Source organism: Protopterus annectens, chromosome 13.part0 (assembly GCF_019279795.1).
Source record: "Protopterus annectens isolate FY-2018-M chromosome 13.part0, PAN1.0, whole genome shotgun sequence".
Taxonomy (NCBI): Eukaryota; Metazoa; Chordata; order Ceratodontiformes; family Protopteridae; genus Protopterus; species Protopterus annectens.
Genome location: NC_056747.1, coordinates 864,016,030 through 864,040,667, shown reverse-complemented (window position 1 = coordinate 864,040,667; position 24,638 = coordinate 864,016,030). Strand labels below are relative to the sequence as shown.

At 42.2% G+C, this 24,638-nt stretch overlaps 1 protein-coding gene across 1 annotated transcript in view; it reads left to right on the top strand.

Moving 5' to 3' along the window:
- Positions 1–24,638, top strand: part of DDX52 (DExD-box helicase 52) — a gene marked incomplete in the record, with an annotated part of 916,355 nt that overhangs the window by 184,566 nt on the left and 707,151 nt on the right. The window contains 1 exon segment of the mRNA XM_044054582.1: positions 17,327–17,530. Coding sequence (XP_043910517.1) covers positions 17,327–17,530 — 204 coding nt within the window.

The following is a 24,638-nucleotide window of genomic DNA, read 5'->3' as shown; positions in this document are numbered from 1 at the left end:
TCTCTCTACGAACTAACCCTTCCTTTATGCCAAAGGTGGTATCCAGTGTGGCCCTAAACCAAACCATTCATTTGCCCACCTTTTTCCCAAATCCCCAGAACAAAGGAGAAAGACTCCTGCACTCTTTGGACATTCAGGGGCAATTACGTTACTACTTGGATAAAACTAAGGCTTTCAGAAAAATTGACCAGCTCTTTGTAGCCTATGCTACAGGATCACAAGGAAAAGCTATCTCAAAACAGACTATTTCTAAATGGATAGGGCATTGCATACGTTTCTGCTACACGCATCATGGGAAACCGGTACCTGCTAACATTAGGTCCCACTCCACCAGGGCTACAGCTACATCAACAGCCTTTCTCAGGGGAGTGCCAACCAAGGATATTCTGGAAGCTGCAACTTGGGAGTTCAGTGCACACCTTCACCAAACACTATCACTTACCTCTATATTCTAAGACTAGAGCTGGTTTTGCCACTGCAGTTTTGCAGGGCCTACTAGCTTATTCTAACCCTGTTTAATTCCACCTCCCATCCTTAGCTTTGGGATTCAACCCAAGTGTGATGACTGCAGCAGGGTAACACGATGATCATAGTACAGTTTTGTACCTACCATAAATGTTAGATGTTCAAGTGTTCACCCTGCTGCAGTCCAGGTTACCCTCCCTCCATCCCCTCTGAACTAGCTGAACTTACCTATACCACTCTATCCTATACAACCTCTGTGGTGTATTTGCTTGTGCCTAAAGGTATTGTTTTATTTTTATCTAGCTATATATATATATTTTGCCTACCTATTGGAGGCACCTGACATCTGGGGCAAGTAAAACTGAAGAAAATGGCGTCGGATGCCTCTTATATACCCCTGGCGCACTGACGTCAGGGAAGAAGCGACAGCAACCGACGCCGGACCAAGACTTTGGAATTCAGCCCGACGGCGGGGACCGCCTGACGGCAGGATAACCCAAGTGTGATGACTGCAGCAGGGTGAACAGTCGAACATCTACATTTGTGGTAGGTACAAAACTGTACTTTTCCCTCCCTTCAGCCCCTCTTACCTGTATGGGGACATCCCCCATGTCCTTTCTATACCTGCTTCACAGTGTAGCAGTTTAGATTTCTCTGTCTGTCCAAATACTTCAGGGAGAGCCAAATTTCTGAATTTTCCTGCCTGAATCCAGGAGATAGAAAGTGTGAAGCTTCGCTGTATCACTCTCCTACAAATTGGTTAAAAGGTAGCATTAGGGAAGCCCTGTTTCTAGCCTCTTAATGGCAAGAAAGAGCAGAAGATGGCATAAGCAGATAACATCTTGTTACTGGTGAAGTGCTGATTTCTCAGGGCGGGTGTTGTCAGCCTGGCTTTGAGGGATGGGAGGTTGTACAGTTTTGAAAATCTAGGTGAGCGTGGGACCATTGCTTGTGGAGAGGATACCAACAAGCGAGAACTGCATCAGTGATCCTATACAAACATCTGCATTTATGGTAAGTTTCTAACGTGTCTACTTTTGCAGCACATGCATTCTAAGTTTTTCAAAAAACAGGGTTTGTACCCACTCATTTTTAAGGTGGGTGTAAGGAGCAACTCCCAAAGCTTGGGGATATGATTGGAAAACTAATCCATGTAGACAGGTTTAAGGGGGGGGGACAAAAGGATTTTTAGACTATAATGTGAGTGTTAGACTGAAGGTCCGCTTGTGAAAAAGGGAAATGGTTGTAGTTTAGGCAGTTCTTAAAAAGACATGAGCCTATGAGGAGTTCTTTCTGCTGGATAGGGAGCCATTTGGCTTTTGTTAAAACTTTAAAAATGGTGCTTGTAATGTGGGGCAAGAGTTATAAACTGGTATCTTGTGAGGCGACAGGAATGGGGAGGGGCAGTACTCATGGTGACAGTAGTGATCCTTTCCAGTAACTGCTCTGTTTTCTAGCATTAAGAAATTAGACATTTTCCAGTCCCAGATGATTAACTTGTTAATTTTTGTTTTTGTCATTTCTGTCTGATTGAAGTTCAGTATTTGGTCAAAGTTTATCTTCAGATTGTTTATTAGTAAATGTATCTAAAGAATTTTTAAAGCTAGCTTTTAAGTTATTAGTATTCTTACAGACTACATAATGTCAACATTTAGTGGCCACACAAGTGGTACTATGCTTCATAAAATTATTTTAATGGTCTCAACAATATTGTAAGGATTGCATTGGATTTCCCATTTTTTTAGAAATAAGGTACTTGGCCCCAGATAACATGACTCTTCATTTTTAGGGGGATTAAAGATTAGGTGCTTATGATCAGGACAGGTGTTGAGTTATTGTCAGGTCCTTAAGAATTTTTAATTGTTGCATCTAAGGGTCTAGTTTATAAATAGGCATGTCAGCAGTTTATAAAATTATGGGAAGGGTCGAAGGAGATCTGCTGGAAGTCTGTTAATAAATGCTGAGAAAAGTAAAGTGCAGTGACTCTTAGGGAGCCACTTTTTATTAAAGAGGCGTGGTTTGAGAGTGGGGTTTACCTGACCTAGAGGCTCCTATTACAAAATGTCTCAAATAGATTGTTGCTTTGATACTAGTGCCTTTGGGGCTTGTGAGTACATTGAGGAGTGAGTTGTGATTCACAGGATCTTATACAATCAACAAATATAGGATCAGTTTTTTTTTTTCCTTTTGTTAATTAAGATGTCATCAGAAGTGGTTCAGATGGCAGTCATAATGTTTCTTCCATTCCAGAAACCATGCTGGTATCAGGAAAGGAGGAATAGGTCAGTTTTAGAATTTTTCCTGAGGTAAGGGGAGTTGAGATTTGAACAAGTCTGAGGAAGAATACGATTTTTTTGGAAGGGATTTAACCATTGCAGGTGTCCGTGTAAAGGGCATAATAACCTGTATTGGATTTTATAAGGTAAAGGTATAGAGAAGGTGGGTATGTAAGGTGGCCTTTAGGAAACGAGAGGGTCTGTTGATGTAATTGATGATTTCCAGAAGTAGGGGCTGTTACATTGGATTCTGTTTAACACATGCTTTTAGCACTGGTCACCCTATGGATTTAATCATACATATAGAGCTAGTTATGTGGAATGCCTTCCCCATTTAGGTAGATTTTGAAGGGTATACCACACTTGGTGATTGTCTTGCTGTAACTTAAAATTGCGCAGTATACATTGCCATGATGTAAGCCCGAGAAACATGCCTTTCTTGTTCAGCTGAAAGTATTTTTGACATTTAATGTTTTCTGACTTGCAGCTATAGGCAATTCCGATCCAGACTACTGGCATTTAGGAATGCCACAATTAAATGATTGCTTTGTATATATGGTTATGAATTTTTGTAATAATGAGGTATGCATTCTTGGGAATAAGTGGCTTTGTTAGACTACATACTAGAGGAAAAGAAAGAGCTTATAGAAATAGTTAGAAATGGCATATTACAAAAATGTTTTTTTTTTTAGGTAGAGCATGTCCATCAATTCTGGGTTGGACATGGTCTTGTATGTCAGGCAGAGTTCACCTCTGAGTAAGCGGTATGCAACCGAGTACAGCTGGAGTTTCTTCAGTCGGGCTGCATAGGGCATCTGTTTGAGGCCAGCAATCCTCTTGGTGAGGTACTTCTGTGGTGTTTCCAGCTGTTGTAGGTGTCTTGTAAGGTACATCCCAAATGGGGCGTTGTACTCTTAATGATGGGTCTGATGAGTGATGAGTAGAGGGGCACAATAACCTCTTTTGTTCTAGATGTGAACCCTTTTGTGATTAGATGGGCCACATAGAAGGATTTTCTAATCGCCTTGGCAATATGATTATCAAAGAAGAGATTACTGGCTACTTGGGTCCCCAGATCCCTTATTACATTTTCTGTATTTAGGGGACTGCCATGTGAAGGGACGTGATGATTAGTGATCAGCAGTATAGTTTCATGCCAGGAAAGAGCACTACAGATGTGATCTTTGCTCTGAGAGTGTTGATGGAGAAGTACAGAGAATGTCGGAAGGAGTTGCATTGTGTTTTTGTAGACTTAGAGAAAGCATATGACAGGGTGCCTAGAGAGGAGTTGTGGTTTTGTATGAGGAAGTCAGGAGTGTCAGAAAAGTGTGTAAGAGTGGTACAGGATATGTACGAGGGTAGTGTGACAGCTGTGAGGTCTGCGGTGGGAGCGGCGGATGCGTTTAAGGTGGAGGTGAGGTTACATCAAGGATTAGCTCTGAGCCCTTTCTTATTTGCTATGGTGATAGGTTGACAGACGAGATCAGACAGGAGTCCCCGTGGACTATGATGTTTGCAGATGACATAGTGATCTGTAGTGAGAGTAGGGAACAGGTGGAGGAGACCCTGGAGAGATGGAGATATGCTCTAGAGAGAAGAGGAATGAAGGTCAGCAGGACTAAGAATATATGTGTGTGAATTAGAGGGAGGATAGAGGAATGGTGAGGATGCAAGGAGTAGAGGTGGTGAAGGTGGATGAGTTTAAATACTTGGGGTCAGTAGATCAGAGTAACGGTGAGTGTGGAAGAGAGGTGAAGAAGAGAGTACAGGCAGGATGGAGTGGGTGGAGAAGAGTGTCAGGAGTGATTTGTGACAGATGCGTACCTGTAAGAGTGAAAGGCAAGATCTACAAGAGGGTAGTGAGACCAGCTATGTTATATGGGTTGGAGACAGTGGCATTGACAAAAAGGCAGGAGTTTGAGCTGGATGTGGCAGAATTAAAGATGTTAAGATTTGCACTGGGTGTGACGAGGGTGGACAGGATTAGGAGTAAGTATATTAGAGGGTCAGCCCAGGTTGGAAGGTTTGGAGACAAAGCCAGAGAGGCATGATTACGTTGGTTTGGACATGTGCTGAGGAGGGATGCTGAGTATATTGGGAAAAAGATGCTAAGGATGAAGCTACCAGGTAACAGGAAAAGAGGAAGGCCTAAGATAAGGTTTATGGATGTGGTGAGAGAGGACATGCAGGTGGTTGGTGTTGACAGAGGAAGACGCAGAGGACAGGAAGAAATGGAAACAGGTGATCTGCTGTGGCGACCCCTAACGGGAACAGCCGAAAGAAGATGATGATGAGGGGACTACCGTGTATGTGGTAGTTCGTGTGTACTTTGTTTATTCCAAAGGGAATGACTATGCACTTTTTGGCATTTAGCTTGAGGCCATGATTTTGACACCAGGTATCCGTCTCAGTGAGACCCTTCTGGAGGATGTCTATCAGCCAGAGAGTGAATTGTGGCCCCCAGTTTGCAGTCATCTGCGAACTTGGTTAGCCATAGTCCTCCTGTGCTTGCCAGTACCTCTGAGAAGTATATACCAAACAGGAGGGGTCCGAGGACCGAGTCATGGGGGAATCCACTTGTAACCGGTTTAGAGTCGGACCTAGAGCCTGCAACTCTCACCGTGTGGATTCTGTCCGTGAGCTAACTGGCAACCCATCTCGTGACGTAGCAGTTTATGTTCAGGCTGGTGAACTTGTCTATAATGCCAGAATGGGGAATGGTGTCAAAAGCCTTTGCGAGGTCTAGGTAGGCTGTGTGGACCTCCTTTCCCTTGTCTAAAGCCTTGATAACTGTCTCAAAGAAGTCCACCAGGTTTAGGAGGCATGATCTGCCCTTAACAAAGCCAAACTGGGTAGGATCCAATGTTTGGAAGTTCCCAATGTCTCTGTTGATGAATTCCATGATGATGTGCTCCATAGCCTTGCAGACCAGGCTAGTCAGGCTTATAGGGCGATAGTTCCTGGGGTCCACAATATTTTCCTCCTCTGACCTCCTTGCAGGTTTTGGAACACCCATCACTGATTGCAACCCTGGTTCCAGATGCCTCGGCTGCGATGGTAGATCTGACCTCTGTGCTGGAGACTTCTTTTTGGCCTGAGTCTACTTCAGAGCCAGGCCATCCTCTGGTCCGAGACTGGCCAGTTGGCACCTACTTTTCATACGTCTACCTCTGGGCCGGTCGCCTTGGCAGGCCCATCTCCTCCTGTGGCTCCCTCCTTGGTGGCAGATCCTTCGGGCGGGATGTGACCCCGGTTCCGAGTTTGTCTCTTTCTGTTCCGTGCTCCCATCCCTCCTTGGGGGAGTCCTGCCTTCCAGGCAATGGAGAGAGCACTAACCTCCCCAGGCTCCCAGTTGGATCCACCAGCATCAGAGATATACCCTTGTCCTACCTCTGCACCATAGCTTCCACAACTCACTGCTATTGGACACCAGGCTTGGGAGCCTGAAGACATCCTTCAACAGGATTCCCCCTCTGCAGGTTCCTCCTCTGATGCTCCCTTAGAGGAGGTTCCTTGCAAGAGAACATGCAAGAGGAAGCACATTGATTCCCCAGAGGAATAATTGACTGAAGATGCGGACTACGATGACAGGGAAGGGGTCCCCATGTTAGCCCCCCTGAAGATGCCTCCCTTGCAGACATCTTGGCATTCCTTAAACAGTGGGGCGATTGGAAATCCGGTATCCCTTCCTCCGAGGAGAAAATATTCTTGCAGGTTTTCTGGGCTCGGCCCTCTACCTCCTGGGTGACCTCCCTGCAGATGAGCTCGTCCAGCTCATCGTGCAACAGGCATGGAAAACTCCTGATGCTATTGAACCAGTTCCGTATAGACCAGATAAGATCCTATCACCTCCTGCAGATAATCCCCAGTGGTCCAAGGACCTCTCAGTGGATGCTATGGTTGTGGTGGCAGCCACAAAAAAGGAGCTTGCCGAAGAGAGCACTGCTGTCCATCCCCCAAACAGGGAGTTTCTGGCGATAGTCTTGGGAAGCGGGTCTTTTCTTCAGCGACCTTTGCTGTTAGGTCTATGAACTATTTGGCACATTTTACGTGACTTCAGAGAGACTTAATTATGGAACTCTCAGAAATGCTGGCAGGAGCAGTCTCTGAGGTGCGAGACAAACTCACCTCACAGCTTGCTACCCTGAAATCCATTTCAAATTCGTCCATGAGGTTGATTTCACACACAACCGAAGGGGTGGCAAGAGCAGCAGGGGATGGTGTTGTGGTTAGATGCTACGCCTGGATGTGGTTATGTGATTTCATGGACCTCTTCAAGTCTTCCTTCCTTAATGACCCCATAGAGGACACATCTCTGGCCCTAAGGTTAAAGATACGTTGGCCGGGTGTGAGAAGGACGGTAAGACCTTGTCTGCCATGTGTGTCCGTTTTTCCACTCCTCAGAGACCTCATTCAAGGAACCAGAGAAGTGGGAAAATGTGGTACAAAAAATCTCAAGGGCCTTTCTGTGACACACGTGGTAAATCCCCCCCCCCCCCCTACAGGGCAGAGGGGGTAATACAAATGGAAAACGTCCCTTCAGAGAAAAAGGGGGTCCATGTAACCAGGGAGCCAGGGATTCATTCTCTGGGCAACCCTATCAGCGTTCCTGAGGAGTGGCCCGATTGCTTGCCTCTGGAAGCAGTTGGGGGGTAGTCTCTCTCTGCACCACTTTGCCTGGCAAGAATTAACTACAGATGGGTGCAGACAGTAATAACCAGGGGATATCACATTCCCTTCAACTCTATGCCAAAGCCAATAAGGCGCATTCCTGATGTTCCACCCAGTCAAAGGGAATTTGCAGCTATAGAAATTCAAAAGCTGCTTCAAAAAAGTCATTCATGTAGTCCCTCCAGACCAGATAGAATCTGTTTTTTTACTCAAGATTCTTTGTAGTCCCAAAACAAATGGGGGACTGGAAGCCAATTCTGGACCATAGCTTCCTAAACAAATTTGTCAAACAAGTAAAGTTCCAGATGGGCATGGTACAGTCTATACTCCCTTTTTTGGGAAAATACAATTGGATGTGCTCTATAGAACTTCAGAATGTGTATTACCACATAAAAATGGCAAACCCTCCAGAAGATTTCTCCACTTCCGGCTGGGAGCCAGTCATTACTAATTTCAAGCACTGCCCTTTGGTCTCTCTACAGCCCCCAGAATGTTTACCAAATGCATGGCAGTGATGACAGCTCACTTGAGACTGCAAGGATTCCGGGTGTTTCCATATCTGGACAATTGGCTCCTTATCGCCCCAACCAAGCATCAGCTGTTGTCAGTGATTCATCATACCCGACAACTTCTGACTCATCTTTGCATTAAAGTGAACGAGAGCAAATGTAAACTTACCCCATCTCAATGACTAGAATTCATAGGGGCGGAATTCGATACACAGCTTTGTCAAGTGTTCCTTCCCTCTCACAGGCTACAGAGACTCAGGCTGCAGCTCCAACTGATATTGAACCAGACAAAAGTGTTGGCCTGAGTGGGTCTTCAACTCTTAGGGTCCACGGCAGCATCCATTACAATGGTCCCATTAGTGAGATTGCACATGAGGCTTCTCCAGTAGCTATTAATAACACAATGGTTTCCCTTGGACCTACACATGTCTTACCAGATCAGGATAACCAGTCAATGCAAGCAAGATCTCATGTGGTGGATGAAGCCAGACCAAAACCTATGGAGCAGTCCTTTCTCTCCTTCACAACTTAAAGCTATAGTGACCACAGATGCCTCCCTGATCGGGTGGGGGAGCCATTATCAGGGACACCGTCCACAGCATTTGGTTACCTTTGGAGGCCAGCTTGCATATCAGTGTTCTAGAACTGAGGGCAATGTTTCTTGCGTTGCAAGCTTTCCGCTCTGTCCTCCCTTCAGGAACGATTGCCATTCAGTCAGACATGTCTATAGTGTGGTACATAAACAGGGGGAACCTGATCCAACCAGTTATGTCGAGAAGCCATGAGAATCTGGCAATGGGTGATAGCTTCCAATCGCCTTCTAGTAGCTACGCACATTCCCGGGAATTCTAACGTGATTGCCGACAAGTTGAGCAGATGCATTCTCCTGCCTCATGAATAGTCCTTCAGTAGAGACAGAGATTTTCAGTCACTGGGGTCAGCCTTGCTGCGACCTTTTCGCTTCACCCATAAATCACAAATGCAGCAGCTACGTTGCCCTAATTCCCCCGCAGAGGGAGTCCCGGAGTACAATTGGCCCGCAGGTCTTCTCAATGCTTATCCTCCACTCCCTCTGTTCCCACAATTCCTGAAGAAGGCTCTTCAGTTGAGAAGCAGAGGAATCCTCAATGCTCCCTACTGGCCTTGACAAATTTGTTTTCCCATCCTATGGCTTCATCTAATTGATCAACCCTGGATTCTGGATCCAACTCTGGACCTGGTGTCACATCCACAGGGTCTGATTCACCCAAATATAATGAGCCTCAAGCTGACAGCTTGATTTCTACACTTCCATTGATTGCCAGGCAAAGTAACCTATCCTGTCCTGTCCATCATATACTTCTGGCATCTCATAAACCATCCACCAGGAGGCTTTACTTTAGTAAATGGAAGCGATTCTGTATCTGGTGTCGCAAAAAGGAAATAACTCTTTTCGGCACAAATATCTATAGTCTTAGAATATCTGTCTAACCTCCTTGAATCCAGAGCTGCAGGTTCTTCAATCCAAGTCAACTCTCTGCAATATCCAGCTACCATAATGGTATTGATGGCCCCTATTTAATTTCTCATTGACTATGTAAAATTTTTCTGAAGGGAGTCCTACATATCAGGCCCCCTTTGAAGCAACCAGTTGAGCCTTGGGATTTGACCTTGGTCCTCCAGTCCTTAACCATTTTCCTCTTTGAGCCTGCAGCCGACTGGGATCTGAAATTCTTGTTTTGGAAAACCTTGTTCATGGTAGCTTTTACATCAGCTAGGCGTATTTCAGAACTACAAACTTTGTGTGTGAAATGTTCATATCTAGTTTTTTATAAAAACAGAGTATCCCTATGAACAAATCCCTCCTTTTTAAATATAAGATGAGGTATGCATTCTTGCGAATAAGTGACTTTGTTAGACTACATAGTAGAGGAGAAGTAAGAGCTCATAGAAATAGTTAGAAATGGGCATATTAGAAAATTTGTTTCCAGACGTTGCGGCAGGAATGGCAGTCAACATTTTAGTAAAAGTTAGGGGAGATGGAGCTCATTTTTAAGACGTCTAATGAAAAGGTTTACTTGTTTCCAGAATTGTTTTGTTTAAAGGCGAACCGCATCCACAGACTCAAAAAAAAAAAAAAAAACGTTTATTTCATCATGGTTTGGTGGTTCCTACATTTTAACACCACTCTGGGACAATTTACAGGTTTTTAATATTTTTATACGTAATTTCTGAGTCTGACCACATGGGGTCTGGCGTTTTGAAGTAATTTGTATTGTTTAGTCTGCCTGTAGGTATGCCATAATTCAGTGCTTGTCTGTAAACAAAAAAAAAATTTATATCATGCAGGCCTCTCTCTTCCAAAAGTTCCTGTAACTGCACTGATTTCACATACATACACTGCTGTCTTTCAGTTAGTTTTAAGTAACATTTCATGCTGTTCAGTGACTACTTAAAACACAAACAGTGCAAATGCCACAGAACAGACTTTCAAAGTGCTTTTTACTGCTGCTTCTTTTTAGAATGCCTAAATTGCAGTCTTTTGTGAAGCCTGAATTTGTACTACTATTGACTCCTCTCCCATCCCCCTTCACACCTAACTTCCCAAGCTGTCAAAGTGCTAAGGGTAATTTGAGGTGTTACCTACTGTGATTGACAGTTCACAGCAGGAGACTTGACTCGTGTACTGTTTTTGTACTAGCTTTACTTTTTGTATGGATAGGGGAAGGACCAAGGAGCTGTGACATCACAGCATGGGTGGGTTTTTAGGACGGTAGTGGTGATGTCAGTTTGGGGACAGAAATGGCCAGAAAATTACCTGTATCCAGTGGCCTTGATGACATCAGTGAATTGGAGACTTTTCCAGGACGGGGCAAATGTTTTTTGAAAGTGAAACCAACACAATACAGTAAGGTACTGTTCTAGTGGGGAGAGAAAATCAATTTAAAATATTTTAAATGCTGTATTGTTTATTCATAGCAGCGACAGTAAATAGGGAGAAAACAGACGAGAAGTTGAGCATTTAATAATAGAATCCCATTGTCCTTTAAGGTTTAGTGAAATGGATGCTAGGATTATGGTAGCTGACAGTGGATGTTGTGAGGTAAGAACTGCAGAAGAGTCAAAGGAATTTAAGTATCTTTAAGGCTGATTTTTTTGGGGAAAGGAATGCAATGTTCAGAATTCAGATGCATCTTGACTGCAGTCTTCCAATTTGTCTATTTGCTCCACATATTCATTTTTTTGCAGATCCCTTTGAGGATCTGTTACATCGACATCTGACAGCATTCCATACTGTGATTTGTATTTGTGTAGCATTGAGAGAGGTTATTGTTAAATGGAGAAACGTTTTCTACAAAAAAGGCACCAGTCTTTTAGCAAAAGGTGCAGTAGTCAACGGTATCAAATAACCAAGCTTCACCGTGTAGACAATTTATTTAAAGCGCTTTTCATCTGCACTGTGTGCAGACTACTTCAGAAATACAGGAAACATTAAAACCCTTGTTAGATTACAATTACGGTGATGTAATCAACCAATCGTGAAAGACAATTAATTAAAAAGGTTATGTAACACTGTTGCACAAAGTAATTAAACTAAAACAGTTTTCAAGCATTAATACAAGCCCTTCCATAAATACCTAAAGTAACACAGTATCTTAATATTAAAAATACTAATAAGGAAGACTTAAAGTAAAAAGTAAACAGTAAATAATGAAAGCTAAAAAATAAAAAATATTAATAAAACGTGTGTGTATAATGCATTAAAGGTGTGCCAAGGTTGTTAGTATTAAAGTAGTGCTCATATTGCCTTGACATCATCTTCTTAAACTCATTAATTTTAGAACACTGCTTATTGAGCACAACTCATTCAGACCTGGAAAAGTGTAGGCATTAAGTCTTATTTGCCAAGTTAGTTCCAATTCTTCTAACAGTAAGGGTGTAGGTGTACCCCTTCTGTCATTGTTTACCTGGTCAATTGCTAAGAATTTGAAGCCGTGGTCTGTATATTTAGAAATGTGTTTGGCAAGTGCGTTGTCCAATTTATTCTTAGTTATTGCATGTTGGTGTTCGTAAATTCATTCACGGTGTTTACGCTCCGTTTTTCCAACATAAAACGCCGGGCATTTTTGACACACTGCCAGGTACGCAACCATTTTGGAGTTGCAATTAAATCTGTGTCTTACCTTACAATGAAAATTCTGTATTGTAACTCTATTGGTCTCTGTAATATTTCTGCAATAATTGCAGTTTTGGCATTTGTACATACAGCAGTTCTCGTTGGGTTAAAGGCGGGTTGTTCTAGCAGTGACTTCAAGTTCTTACCCCTTCTGAATATTACATTGAGGTAGTCTCCCACCTTGGTACCAAGAGTGGGGTTGCTTTTAGGTAAGCCCAGTTTTTCTTCATACTTTCTATACATTGATAACGAAGTGTATTAAACGTTAAAATGAGCTTTGGACCTGAGTGTTTAAACTTGCCCGAGTAGCATACCATGTGTCCTTCTGGTGCTGTCTTTGTGTTGGTGCCCTGATCCAACTGGGGGATGTTTTATAGTCAATAAAGGTTTATATGTTCCATTCGATCTTTTTTCCATAACTTCTCTAACTAGTTCATCGAGAAGTTTTATGGGGTACCCTCTATGTGTGAACATACTCTTCAGTAGTTCACACTCCTTGTTAAAGTCGTCATCCTGGCTCACTATACGTGCTGCTCTGACAAGTTGGCCTTTAATCACCGATAGTTTCTGGTGACTTGGGTGACAACTTGTATAGTGCAGAAAGGAATTTGAGTATGTAGTTTTCCTATGGATGTTTTCTACGAAATTACCCGCTTCACTATTTTTCGGCAATAAAATGTCTAGTTATGCTATTGCTGTATTGTTATATAAGGAAGTGAAGCTTGGGAAATGAGTGGCGTTGTTGAATTTATCCAACATCATGTTACTAGTTGTAACATCCCCTTTCACCAGAATAAAGATGTCATCCAAGTAACATGTATAGAACACAATATGGTCCATTAACTCAGGATTCTTAAATACGTACTCGGTTTCCAGAACGCTATGACTGCATTAGCTATGCTAGCCCCGCAAGGGGAGCCCATGGCGATACCAACTTTTTGCAGATAGAAATTCTCACCAAACATAAAGTTGTTGTACAAGATTATTTCAAGTAGTTCAATGACCACAGAAATTTCAATTTTCGTAGCTCCATTTTTCTTAAGCACTAAAGTAACCCATTCGATACCGGTATCATGAGGTATGCACGTATACAAATCCTTCATGTCAACCGTGAGGAAATTGTTACTGGTATCGAATTCTAACTTGTCAATTTTCTCAAGGAATGACCATGAGTCTTTGCAAATTTGAGTTTCAAGTACAAGTACTTCTGCAAAATGGAATCAACAAACTTAGCACATGGATAGGTAGGGGAACCCCGACCATCTACTAAGGGTCTCATTGGAGGGTTAACTATACTCTTATGGATTTTTGGTATACCAAAGAGGTAAGGAAAACTAGGGTAAGTGATGGTCATGTAGTTGAAAATTTTTTGTTCAATCCTACCTTCAATGAACATATCCTCTATGCTGTTTTTATGGGTGTGTATGCTCTATTTACCTCAGAGAGTGAGCTAAAGCGAGTATGAGGGATTATCTAAAAGTTTGGACATGCATTCATAGTAATCTGTGTTATCAAAGATTACCAACCCTCCGCCTTTGTCAGGCTTGCAAATGCGTATGTCCTGCACTCGAATATAATCTAGATGTTCACGTTCAATACTACTGATATGGTCATTCCTCTTAGACTTAGAAGTGTGTTTAAAGCCCTGCCTGATGTCTAACTCGCACACTTGCTCAAAAATTTGAACTAATGGGTGCAAAGGAGGGTTGTATGTACTCACAATTCTAAATGGGTCAGTTCCTATTCCATCTGAATTGGCACCCATCATTAAATTGAAATTCAATTTGCATGAAAATATCTTGACATCAATTATAGTCTTAAATATATCAGGTTTCTGTCCAGTGACGTATGTATAGCCTTTTGACAGAAAATCAACAGTGTCCGTAGAGATGACAACAGGAGAAAGGTTATACACTTTAAAGTCACCTGTAGAATTAATGATGATATCAGGTTTGATCTCCTCCCTTACAGTTACACCGTTGTCTACTCCATTGTCGACAGAAAAGCTGTCATATAGCTCCACTTCAACAAACTCTAAGTTATTGTTGACAGAGTGAAGGTTATTGTTGACAGGGTAAAATTGTTAACAGAATAGATGTTAACATCAACCAGTCTGGAACAATCAACAGGATTATCAAGGCCACTGTAAACTAAAAAGTCGCTGTTGGTTAAGTCCTGTATCTCTTGGACCTCTGCTTGTTCGCCCTGTTCTGAACAAAATTGTTCTGTTTGGGCTTGATTCCAGTCTGGTGAGCATCCCGAAAATTCTGGTTCTGTTGTACTGAATTACCCTGTGGTTGGTTACGGTTATGTAACCTCTCACTTCTCCTAACCTCATTTTGTGTCTGAAAATTCTCATTATCTAAGGCCATGTTCACAATATGTGACGCACTGTTGACATTAGGCATCAGATTGTTGTTTTGATTCAGATGTATATCTACATTTGTACTTGGGTATTCAGGAACTCCAGTCTGGGAGTGATTAGGACCATGCCACGTTTGTGCCGATGATGTAATGGGGTATGTAGCATTGTCCTTATACGCCTTAAAGTCCCGATCAAGTTTTTTCACCTTCTTATTTTTAAGCTTATCTAAGTATTGCTCGATACTAGTCAAAATCCAACTGTACTCATATTTATATCGACCAAATTCATTATGAAGTTTGATGCTAGAGTCCAAGTCCATAACTCGTGTGTTAAGTTCATTGACCCATAGAGTGTAATGCTTAATCATTACTTCAAGTAATTCGAAACCTTGCCGGTCAAATAAAGCCACTAGTTCCTGGTAAAAGTCTGAATCAGTTACTGTACCAATAGGAAACGGAGAGCGCCGTAACCCTTTGGGGACAATTTTACGTGTCAGGCACTCTCGAAAATACGAGATTTCAAGCTGAAGCTTCTTGAGTTTGACAAGCATACTGTCTAAGTTTCTTAATTTATCAACAATGTCTGGTGCTAAGTCAGAATTAAAAGTGTTACCTCTACTTTCCTCGAACCGTACACCATTAGGAAGGGTCGGAGGTACAAAGGTAAACGTATCTGCTAGCCAAGTTCCGGGAGGCCTATCAAAGAGTTACTACCATTGCCCGTAGCCTTATTTCCAGGTTCTCGTGCTTGATTGGATACACCATTATTGTTAAGACTGTTCATCTCCGCTTGTCGTGCTCCCGTGCTAAAGAGCTGACGTCCCGCAGCTTCAATGTGAATGTGCGCTGCCGGTAGATTATCCGTAGTAGCGTTTAAACATCCCGCCTTGTCGGCTCGGTTGTTAACATCACTTGTGGGTGGTAACAGATCCCGAAGGGCTCGTTGTTGTGTGTCCAGCTGCTCCAATCTGGTGCACAAAGAGTCCATTCTTAATAAAAGATAGTCCAAAATAGAAGCATTATCCGAGTTGAAAGCCGGAGCTGGTGCTGTAATTACAGCACTATTACAGCCCTTGAGTAGTTCTGGTGTAGCATTAGCTGAGAAACCGCTTGGACTACTTACAAAACCCGAAGCCATAACAAACTGAGAATAAAAAAGAAATAAACAGCGAGAAATCCAAAACAAGAGAGTTGCAGTAGTCAACGGTATCAAATAACCAAGCTTCACCGTGTAGACAATTTATTTAAAGTGCAGACTTCTTCAGAAATACAGGAAACATTAAAACCCTTGTTAAATTACAATTAGGGTGATGTAGTCATCCAATCGTGAAAGACGATTAAAAAGGTTATGTAACACTGTTGCACAAAGTAATTAAACTAAAACAGTATTCAAGCATTATTACAAGCCCTTCCATAAATACTACTCGGGCAAGTTTAAACACTCAGGTCCGAAGCTCATTTTAACGTTTAATACACTTAGTTATCAGTGTTTAGAAATTATGAAGAAAAACTGGGCGTTACTTAAAAGCAACCCCACTCTTGGTACCAAGGTGGGAGACTACCCCAATGTAATATTCAGAAGGGGTAAGAACTTGAAGTCACTGCTAGAACAACCCGCCTTTAATTCAACGAGAACTGCTGGTATGTACAAATGCCAAAACTGCAATTATTGCAGACATATTACAGAGACCAATAGAGTTACAGTACAGAATTTTCATTGTAAGGTAAGACGCAGATTTAATTATAACTCCAAAATGGTTGTGTACCTGGCAGTGTGTCAAAAATGCCCCGCGTTTTATGTTGGAAAAACGGAACGTAAACTCCATGAACGAATTTACAAACACCAATATGCAATAACTAAGAATAAATTGGACAACGCACTTGCCAAACATATTCCTAAATATAGAGACCACGGCTTCAAATTCTTAGCAATTGACCAGGTAAACAATGACAGAAGGGGTGCACCTACAAACCTTACTGTTAGAAGAATTGGAACTAACTTGGCAAATAAGACTTAATGCCTACACTTTTCCAGGTCTGAATGAGTCGTGCTCAATAAGCAGTGTTCTTAAATTAATGAGCTTAAGAAGATGATGTCAAGGCAATATGAACACTACTTTAATGCTAACAACCTTGGCACACCTTTAATGTATTATACACACACGTTTTATTAATATTATTTTTTATTTTTTAGCTTTCATTATTTACAGTTTACTTTTTAAGTCTTCACTATTAGTATTTTTAATATTAAGATACTGTGTTGCTTTAGGTATTTATGGAAGGGCGTATATTAATGCTTGAATACTGTTTTAGTTTAATTACTTTGTGCAACAGTGTTACATAACCTTTTTAATTAATTGTCTTTCACGATTGGTTGATTACATCACCCTAATTGTAATTTAGCAAGGGTTTTAATGTTTCCTGTATTTCCCTGAAGAAGTCTGCACACAGTGCAGACGAAAAGGGCTTTAAATAAATTGCCTACACGGTGAATCTTGGTTATTTGATACCGTTGACTACTGCAACTCTCTTGTTTTGGATTTCTCGCTGTTTGTTTCTTTTTTATTCTGTTTGTTTTAGCAAAAGGTGTATCTTTTTTAATAATACAAATGCAACTTTCATGTTATACTTCCATTAAAGAGGTTACCTTGTGTACCCTATAGAAAATGCCAAGTACAGATGTCTGATATAGTATACTGTACATAGATTTCTGGAAAATTAGAAAATGTATAACTAGTAATTTCTTAAATGTCTCTAGCTAGGACATGCAAGTATTATGTAAATGATACCTGTAGAAATTTCTCATCTTAAGGGCATTGTACTGTATGCTAAGCACTGACCTTAATCCATTGATCTAAACAATTGTTTTTCGTTTGAACTCCTAGTGTTGAGTGGTTGGTCGTTGATGAATCAGACAAACTTTTTGAGGATGGCAAAACTGGATTCAGAGACCAATTGGCCACCATATTTCTGGCATGTACTTCTCATACAATAAGGAGAGCCATGTTTAGTGCAACATTCGCACATGATGTGGAGCAGTGGTGTAAACTAAACCTGGATAATGTGATTTCGGTATCCATTGGAGCAAGGTAATGATTTGATAGTGCAGCGTTTATTTAGTTGATTTAAGGTAAAGCACTTAGAAACAAAGCACTTGGAAGAAAAAAAGTGGTACGAAACTCCTAACAATTAACATTTTTCTTTGACAGGACAAAGGTTTTATTTTAATTAAAAAAAAAAAAAAAAACACTGAGAAGAAAGTTGTATGTGGCTTCTAATGGTTAACCATTGTTTTATTTCATGAATTCAGACAAAGTACACCAGAACCTCTCTGCTTGTCTTTGTAAAGTATAGTTCTTTATCTATAAGCTTAGTCTACATTCCATTATTGATGGCCTTTGAAAGGTGGCATGCAGCTAATAGTTTTGGTTCTTGCTGCAGCTTACTGCAGTTTGCATCACCTGTGTCCTAGAATCCCTCCAATGCCATCCTGTCTGCCTTCCCTGAAATCCGCCCCTATTTAACCCTTCAGTTCAGCGCCCCTGGCAAAGAAATCCATGGTGTAAGCAATACGGGGAAGTACATGAAGAGATCATCAGAATGTTCATCGTGTTACACTGCTGCAGTCATCACACTTGGGTTATCCTGCTGTCAGGCGGTCCCGCAGTCGGCCTGAGTTCCAAAGTCTTGGTCCGGCGTCGGTTGCTGTCGCTTCTTCCCTGATGTCAGAGTGCCAGGGGTATATAAGATGCATCCGATGCCATTTTCTTCAGTCTTTCTTGCCACGCGGTGCCCGAAGCAGAAGCAGTTCGCAAGTGCCGCTCGGCCGACTCCTGAAATTTTCAAAGTCGAATTTCAGATCCGAAGTCTTCAATAAAGCTAAGTACCCCGTTGGGGAAACTTTTTTCTTGCCTCAGACCGATGTCAGAAAAAGTTAATAATTGTATTTCTTGTGGGAAGCAAATACCTCATAAGGACTTCCACTCTTACTGTATTCCATGCCTAGGCCCAGATCACGACGTCACTAGTTGTCGGTTTTGTGCTAGATTTAACAAACGCACTATAAAAAGACGTTTTGATTTTGCTTTACACTACTTTGGACGAAGGTTCAATTATACTATGCCGTCGGATCAGCCGACGACCTCAATACCGAAAAAATGCAAAGACAAGGATAAAGACAGGCATCCGAGGTCCAAAACTGATGAAACCGCTTCTAGGCCGTTCGCCAGTTCTCAGTGAGGCGCTTTCGCAGCCCCTGACACCCGCTATCTCAGAGCCACAGGCCGCTTCCGACTCCCACGTGGAGACAGCTAGGCCTCTGGAAACTCAGGGTATTGGGCCTATGGAAACTAATCCCTCAGATGGGTCCGGAGCCGCTGAGCAGGCATCAGCTTCTGTGTGTGTTTTCAGACCTTCACAACTTACCATTAAAACAACAGCCAAGACAAAGGTACCATTAAAGACAAAGAAACAAGTACAGCATTCTTCTGGACAGTCCTCCATGCCTAAGAAACAGATGCTTAAAATGGCCGAAGACCTCATTACTGTAATCGGGGGTTCCCATCCCCCTCCTGAGAAAAGGCCTAGGCAGGATACAGACTATGACTCCTCTGATCAGGTTTCCATTTCCTCTGATTCCTCTTCAGGCCAGGGATTTCCTCTTATTGCCTCAGCACAGGCCCCTGGCTATTCCGCCCATGCTAGATATTGTGAATGATGTGTTCTCTGAATCCAGCCTATCTCCTGACTCTTTGCCCCCTGCTCCAGCCAAACCAGATAGGTATTATAGAGTCCCTGACTCTCTCAAGTTTCTTTACAAAACCCTTTTGCTGATCTAGAAACTATTTCCCAGGGTCCGAAAGGGGTTAAGGCTTCCATTGCAAAAAATCCAGTACCCTCGGACAGATTCCAGAGCTTTGGATAGATGGGAAGAAAGTATACACGTCTGCAACTTTAGCAGTAAGAGCTTTAAATTGCCAGTTTCACATGCTTAAGTACCAACAGTATTTAATGTACAATTAAAACAGAAAATAATTGCAAGCTCAGAAGCTCCTGATTGTAAAGAAATTCAGGATTTATTACATGCAGTTGAACAGGTGGGAAAACATACTCTGCAATGTGGTTTTGATTCTTTAGAGGCCTGTTGTAGAGCCGCAGTTACAGGTTCTGTTATTCGAAGACATGCTTGGTTAAAAGAACAGAGTTTACCTGATCATGTTAAGGCAAAATTATTGGATGCTCCTTTACAGCATGATACCTTGTTTGGTGTTAAGGCAGAAGAGGAATTAAAGAAAATGGAGGATAAAGCTAAATCTATGCAAACATTCAAGGATTTCTTACAGGTACAGCCACCTCGCTGTAGCAGAAATTGGCCAACAAAGAATTGGTCCTTTCCAGTGTCAGACAGGCCACAGAGAGGCAGATACAGATGCCCAAGAGGCAGATCTCAACCCCAAGGCTCAAACCGACAACGACATTGGGGCACCTTAACCCCAAAAAGAGGTGAGGACAAGTCTCAGCCTTACAGGAAACAGTCACAATGACTTTCCTCTTCGTACGCCAAGCATGTCCTTTTTGGAAGCCCCCTTAGGGGGAAAACTAGCACTATTTTCTCAGAACTGGTAAACAATCACCCAAGACAAATGGGTTCTGAATATAGTGTCTCAGGGTTACAGATTCCACTTTCATACTGTACCAAGGCTAAAAGGAATGCCAGACCTGCCATGAAATCAATGGGCAGAGGCACAAAAGCAAATTTCAGCCCTCATGGACATGAGAGCAATTCAAAAAATACCACAACAGGAACAAGGACAAGGATTTTATTCAAGGCTCTTCCTGGTCCCCAGAAAGGACAAGGCCTGGAGGCCCTTTCTAGACCTTTCAATTCTGAATCCTTACCTGGATATTCCGACATTCATAATGTTGACGTTACAGCAGCTTGTACCCATGCCATGGGCAAGAAGGCTTGGCTTGTTACTCTGGACCTCAAAGAGGCATACCTGCATGTCCCTATCAGACAAAATTGTAGAAGATACCTCAGATTCAAAGCTGGTACAATGCACTACCAATTCTCTGCACTGCCCTTTGGCTTATCTACTGTGCACAGGGTCTTCACAAAGTGCCTGGCACCAGTAAGTGCATTTTGCAGACAAAAAGGAATTCAAATATACCCATACCTGGACGACTGCCTCATTCAAGCAGAGACAAAGGACATTCTTCTACAGCATCTGGCATTTGTAAAAAGGTTGCTAATTTCTCTAGGGTACACAGTAAATGAAAAGAAGTCAAAACTAGTGCCCTCACAACAGATTATATTCCTGGGTGCCAGCTTAGATACAACGGCCCAGATGGCTTACCTCACACCAGACAAACAAGTTCAACTAACTCAATATTTTCAATTTCTGGCAAAAAAGTCCCATCTACCGGCAAGAAAAATTCTGCAAGCCCTGGGATTCATGGCATACTGCATACTACTAATACCATATGCCAGACTGCATATGAGGAAATTACAATGGTTCCTAAAAAGTGTTTGGACTCAACACTCTCGCAGTTTAGAAGCAGTAATACCAATGATTCCCTGCCTACAACAGGAGTTTTGATGGTGGGCACAGGCATGTCACCTAAACAAGGGTCAGCCTTTTACCCAACCCACATCCAGGCAAACTCTAACAACCGATGCTTCGGATTACGCCTGGGGGAGCACACATGGCAGGAAAATGTATTCAGGGCAAGTGGACCACAGACCAGATGCATCTTCACATCAATCAAAAAGAGATGTTGGCTGTTCAAAATGCCCTAACAGCTTTCAAGGACCTTCTACATCCAGGACAACTATTACTAAAGACTACAGTAATGTGGTACATAAACAAGCAAGGGGGCACTCATTCTTATCCCCTATGCAGGCAAGCCATGACCTTGTGGAACACAGCTCTAACGTACCAAGTTCACCTGCAAGCACAATTCCTGCCAGGAAAAAAAAATACTCTGGCAGACTATCTAAGCAGAAATATCATGGACCCTCACAAATGGAAACTGAATCCGCAAATCTTCAGCATGGTAACGCAAAAATGGGGATGCCCAGACATAGATCTTTTTGCGTCCCCACTGAATTGCCAGCTACAAAAATTCTGCTGAAGGACTTATCACAAACAAGCATGGAAAGTGGATGCCCTTCTGTTCAACTGGAAAAAACTAAAAGTTTATGCCTTCCCACCGCTGCCTCTCCTTTCAAAGGTACTCCTAAAAGCCAGACAAGAAAAAACACAAATGATCCTGATTGCTCCAGACTGGCCACGCCAGCACTGGTGCCCTATCTTAAGGAACTGGGCTCAGGGCCCACCATGGATTTTGCCTCAAATTCCACACCTCCTGACTCAACAAAACAATCAGATCCTGCACAGTCAGCTCAAAACCCTAAACCTGGCTGCATGGCAGATACATTAGCCAAACAGGCAACACCTCTCTAAAGCTGTTATGGATGTCATTTTGGAGGCCAGGAGGCCTAGCACCAGGAAAACTTATTCAGAAAAATGGAAGAGATTCTGCGCCTGGAACCAGGCTCAAAGCCTTGACCCTCTTGTTCCAAACATTCCTCAGATTTTACAATACTTAACTGAGATGCTGGACAGAGGCCTATCCTTCTCATCAATTAAGACCCACGCCTCTGCCATTTCAACTCATTACAACAATCCTCATATATTCTCTCATCCCTTGCTAAAGCAGTACCTCAGAGGGGCTAAAAACATAAGACCGTCCCGGAGAGCACCAACACCAACTTGGGACCTCAACTTAGTTTTGGAAAAACTGACCCTACCACCTTTTGAGCCGGCCAATACAGCCGGTCTAAAATTTTTATCATGAAAAACAGCTCTGCTCTTGGCAGTAACTTCAGCACGAAGAGTCTCAGAGCTACAGGCATTAATGGCAGTGGAACCTTTTATAATTTTTCATCAGGACAGGATATCTTTAAGGACAAACCCTACTTTTATGCCAAAGGTGGTATCTAGTGTGGCTCTTAACCAAAGCATCCATTTGCCAACCTTTTATCCAAACAACCAGAATAAAGGGGAGAAACTTCTGCATTCTTTGGACATACACAGGTAGCTACGCTTCTACTTGGACAAAACAAAAGCTTTAAGGAAAACTGAGCAAGTGTTTGTAGCATATGCTGCAGGATCACAGGGCAAGGCTATCTCAAAGCAGACTATATCCAAATGGATAGGACACTGTATTCGGTACTGCTACACACAGCATGGAAAATCGGTCCCAAATAACATTAGACCGCATTCCACCAAAGCAACAGCCACTTCAACAGCCTTTCTCAGAGAAGTACCTACCAAGGAAATTTTGGAGGCTGCAACTTGGAGTTCAGTGCACACCTTCACCAAGCATTACCACCTGCCTCTTTACTCTAAATCCAGAGCAGGATTTGCCACTGCAGTTCTGCAGGGCCTCATAGCCAATCCTAACTCTTTGTAGACCAGCCACCCAACCTTAGCTTTGGGATTCTACCCAAGTGTGATGACTGCAGCAGTGTAACACGATGAACATAGTACAGTTTTGTACCTACCATAAATGTAGATGTTCGAGTGTTCACACTGCTGCAGTCCAGGTTACCCTCCCTCCATCCCCTCTGAAATAGCTGGACTTATCTATACCTTTCTATCCTATACAACCTTTGGGGTGTATTTGCTGGTAACTGAAGGTATTGTTTTTATTTTATATGTATATTTCTGATTAGCAATATGTGTTGCCTCCCTACTTGGGGGCACCTGACATCTGGGGCAAGAAAAACTGAAGAAAATGGCGTCGGATGCATCCTGTGTACCCCTGGCACTCTAATGTCAGGGAAGAAGCGACAGCAACCGACGCCAGACCAAGACTTTGGAACTCAAGCCGACTGCAGGACAGCCTGATGGCAGGATAACCCAAGTGTGATGACTGCAGGTACAAAACTGTACTTTTTTCATGTTACATCATTATCCTTATAGCTGTAGATAGATTTTTTGGTATGTTCTACCAACTATTCTGCCCCAATGCTAGTGTGAGTTTCATATCCCCCAGCCCCAAAATAAGTCAGAAATGCCACTCTACCCTGTCCCCTTGGCTGACTTATCAGGGATTGAGATTGCTAACCAAATCTGAGTCATAGGCTTCATTCCCTCTGCACTGTACAGCTAACTAAGGCACCCTTTAATTTTTCAGTGATACAACCAGTAGTACAGCTAAAAGGTTTAGTACCAGGCCTGTTTGCTTAAAAGCAGCGGCATGTCATTTGAACGTTTTTATACCAACATATGTTTACTTCTTTCTTTATGTGTATATCAGAAGCTCATATAAATAAGCATTGCTAATAAATCTGGCTCCTAGATGCAGAGGGTGTGGATCTCTCCCTGTGACGTAGGTGATCAGGGTTAGAAAAGCAGCCTTGGCACTGGAAGAGCCAGGCAAGGGGGAAGAGGAATGAAGGGATGTGTCCTGCTCATCTCTCCCTTTGGGTGGAAGGTTGTGGATACTCTGTGACTACATATGGAACTTTGCTTTCTCCAGTGGAGATTTGAGAAATACCATCCTGGGTTTGAGGAAGGGGCAGTGTTGCTTGCTGACAATGTCATTTGCAGAAGTGAGGAGCATCAAGCATGGCTAACCCATTGCATGTCACCCTTTGGCTTTAAGTAAAGAAGCCACATCTGCCTGAAAAAAAAAAACAATGTCATCAGTGGTTAAGGTAGTGAAGAAATGACCAGAAACTATGATTCTGGAAGCTGTATCAGATATTGGAGACTGATTATTTGTTCATTATACATTATTCATGTGTATGCAGCACTCAAGCTAGAACTGACGTATTACATCTCAGATGAATTAAAAAAAAAAGGAATTATTCTTGGTCTATTGTCTGACCAAAGTACAATTATTCCTATGCTTAACATTATATTAAAATGTATTTGTAACATACACCAGAACCCTTATATGTATGTATGTGTTTGTATGTGTGTATATGTGTTTGTGTGTTGTATTTTATGTATGTGTGTGTGCATACATACATATATATATGTGTGTGTGTATGTATATATATATATATATATATATATATATATGTATATATATATATATATACACACACACACACACATATACACACACGTGTGTGTGTGTGCGTGTGTGTGTATATATATATATATATATATATATTTATTA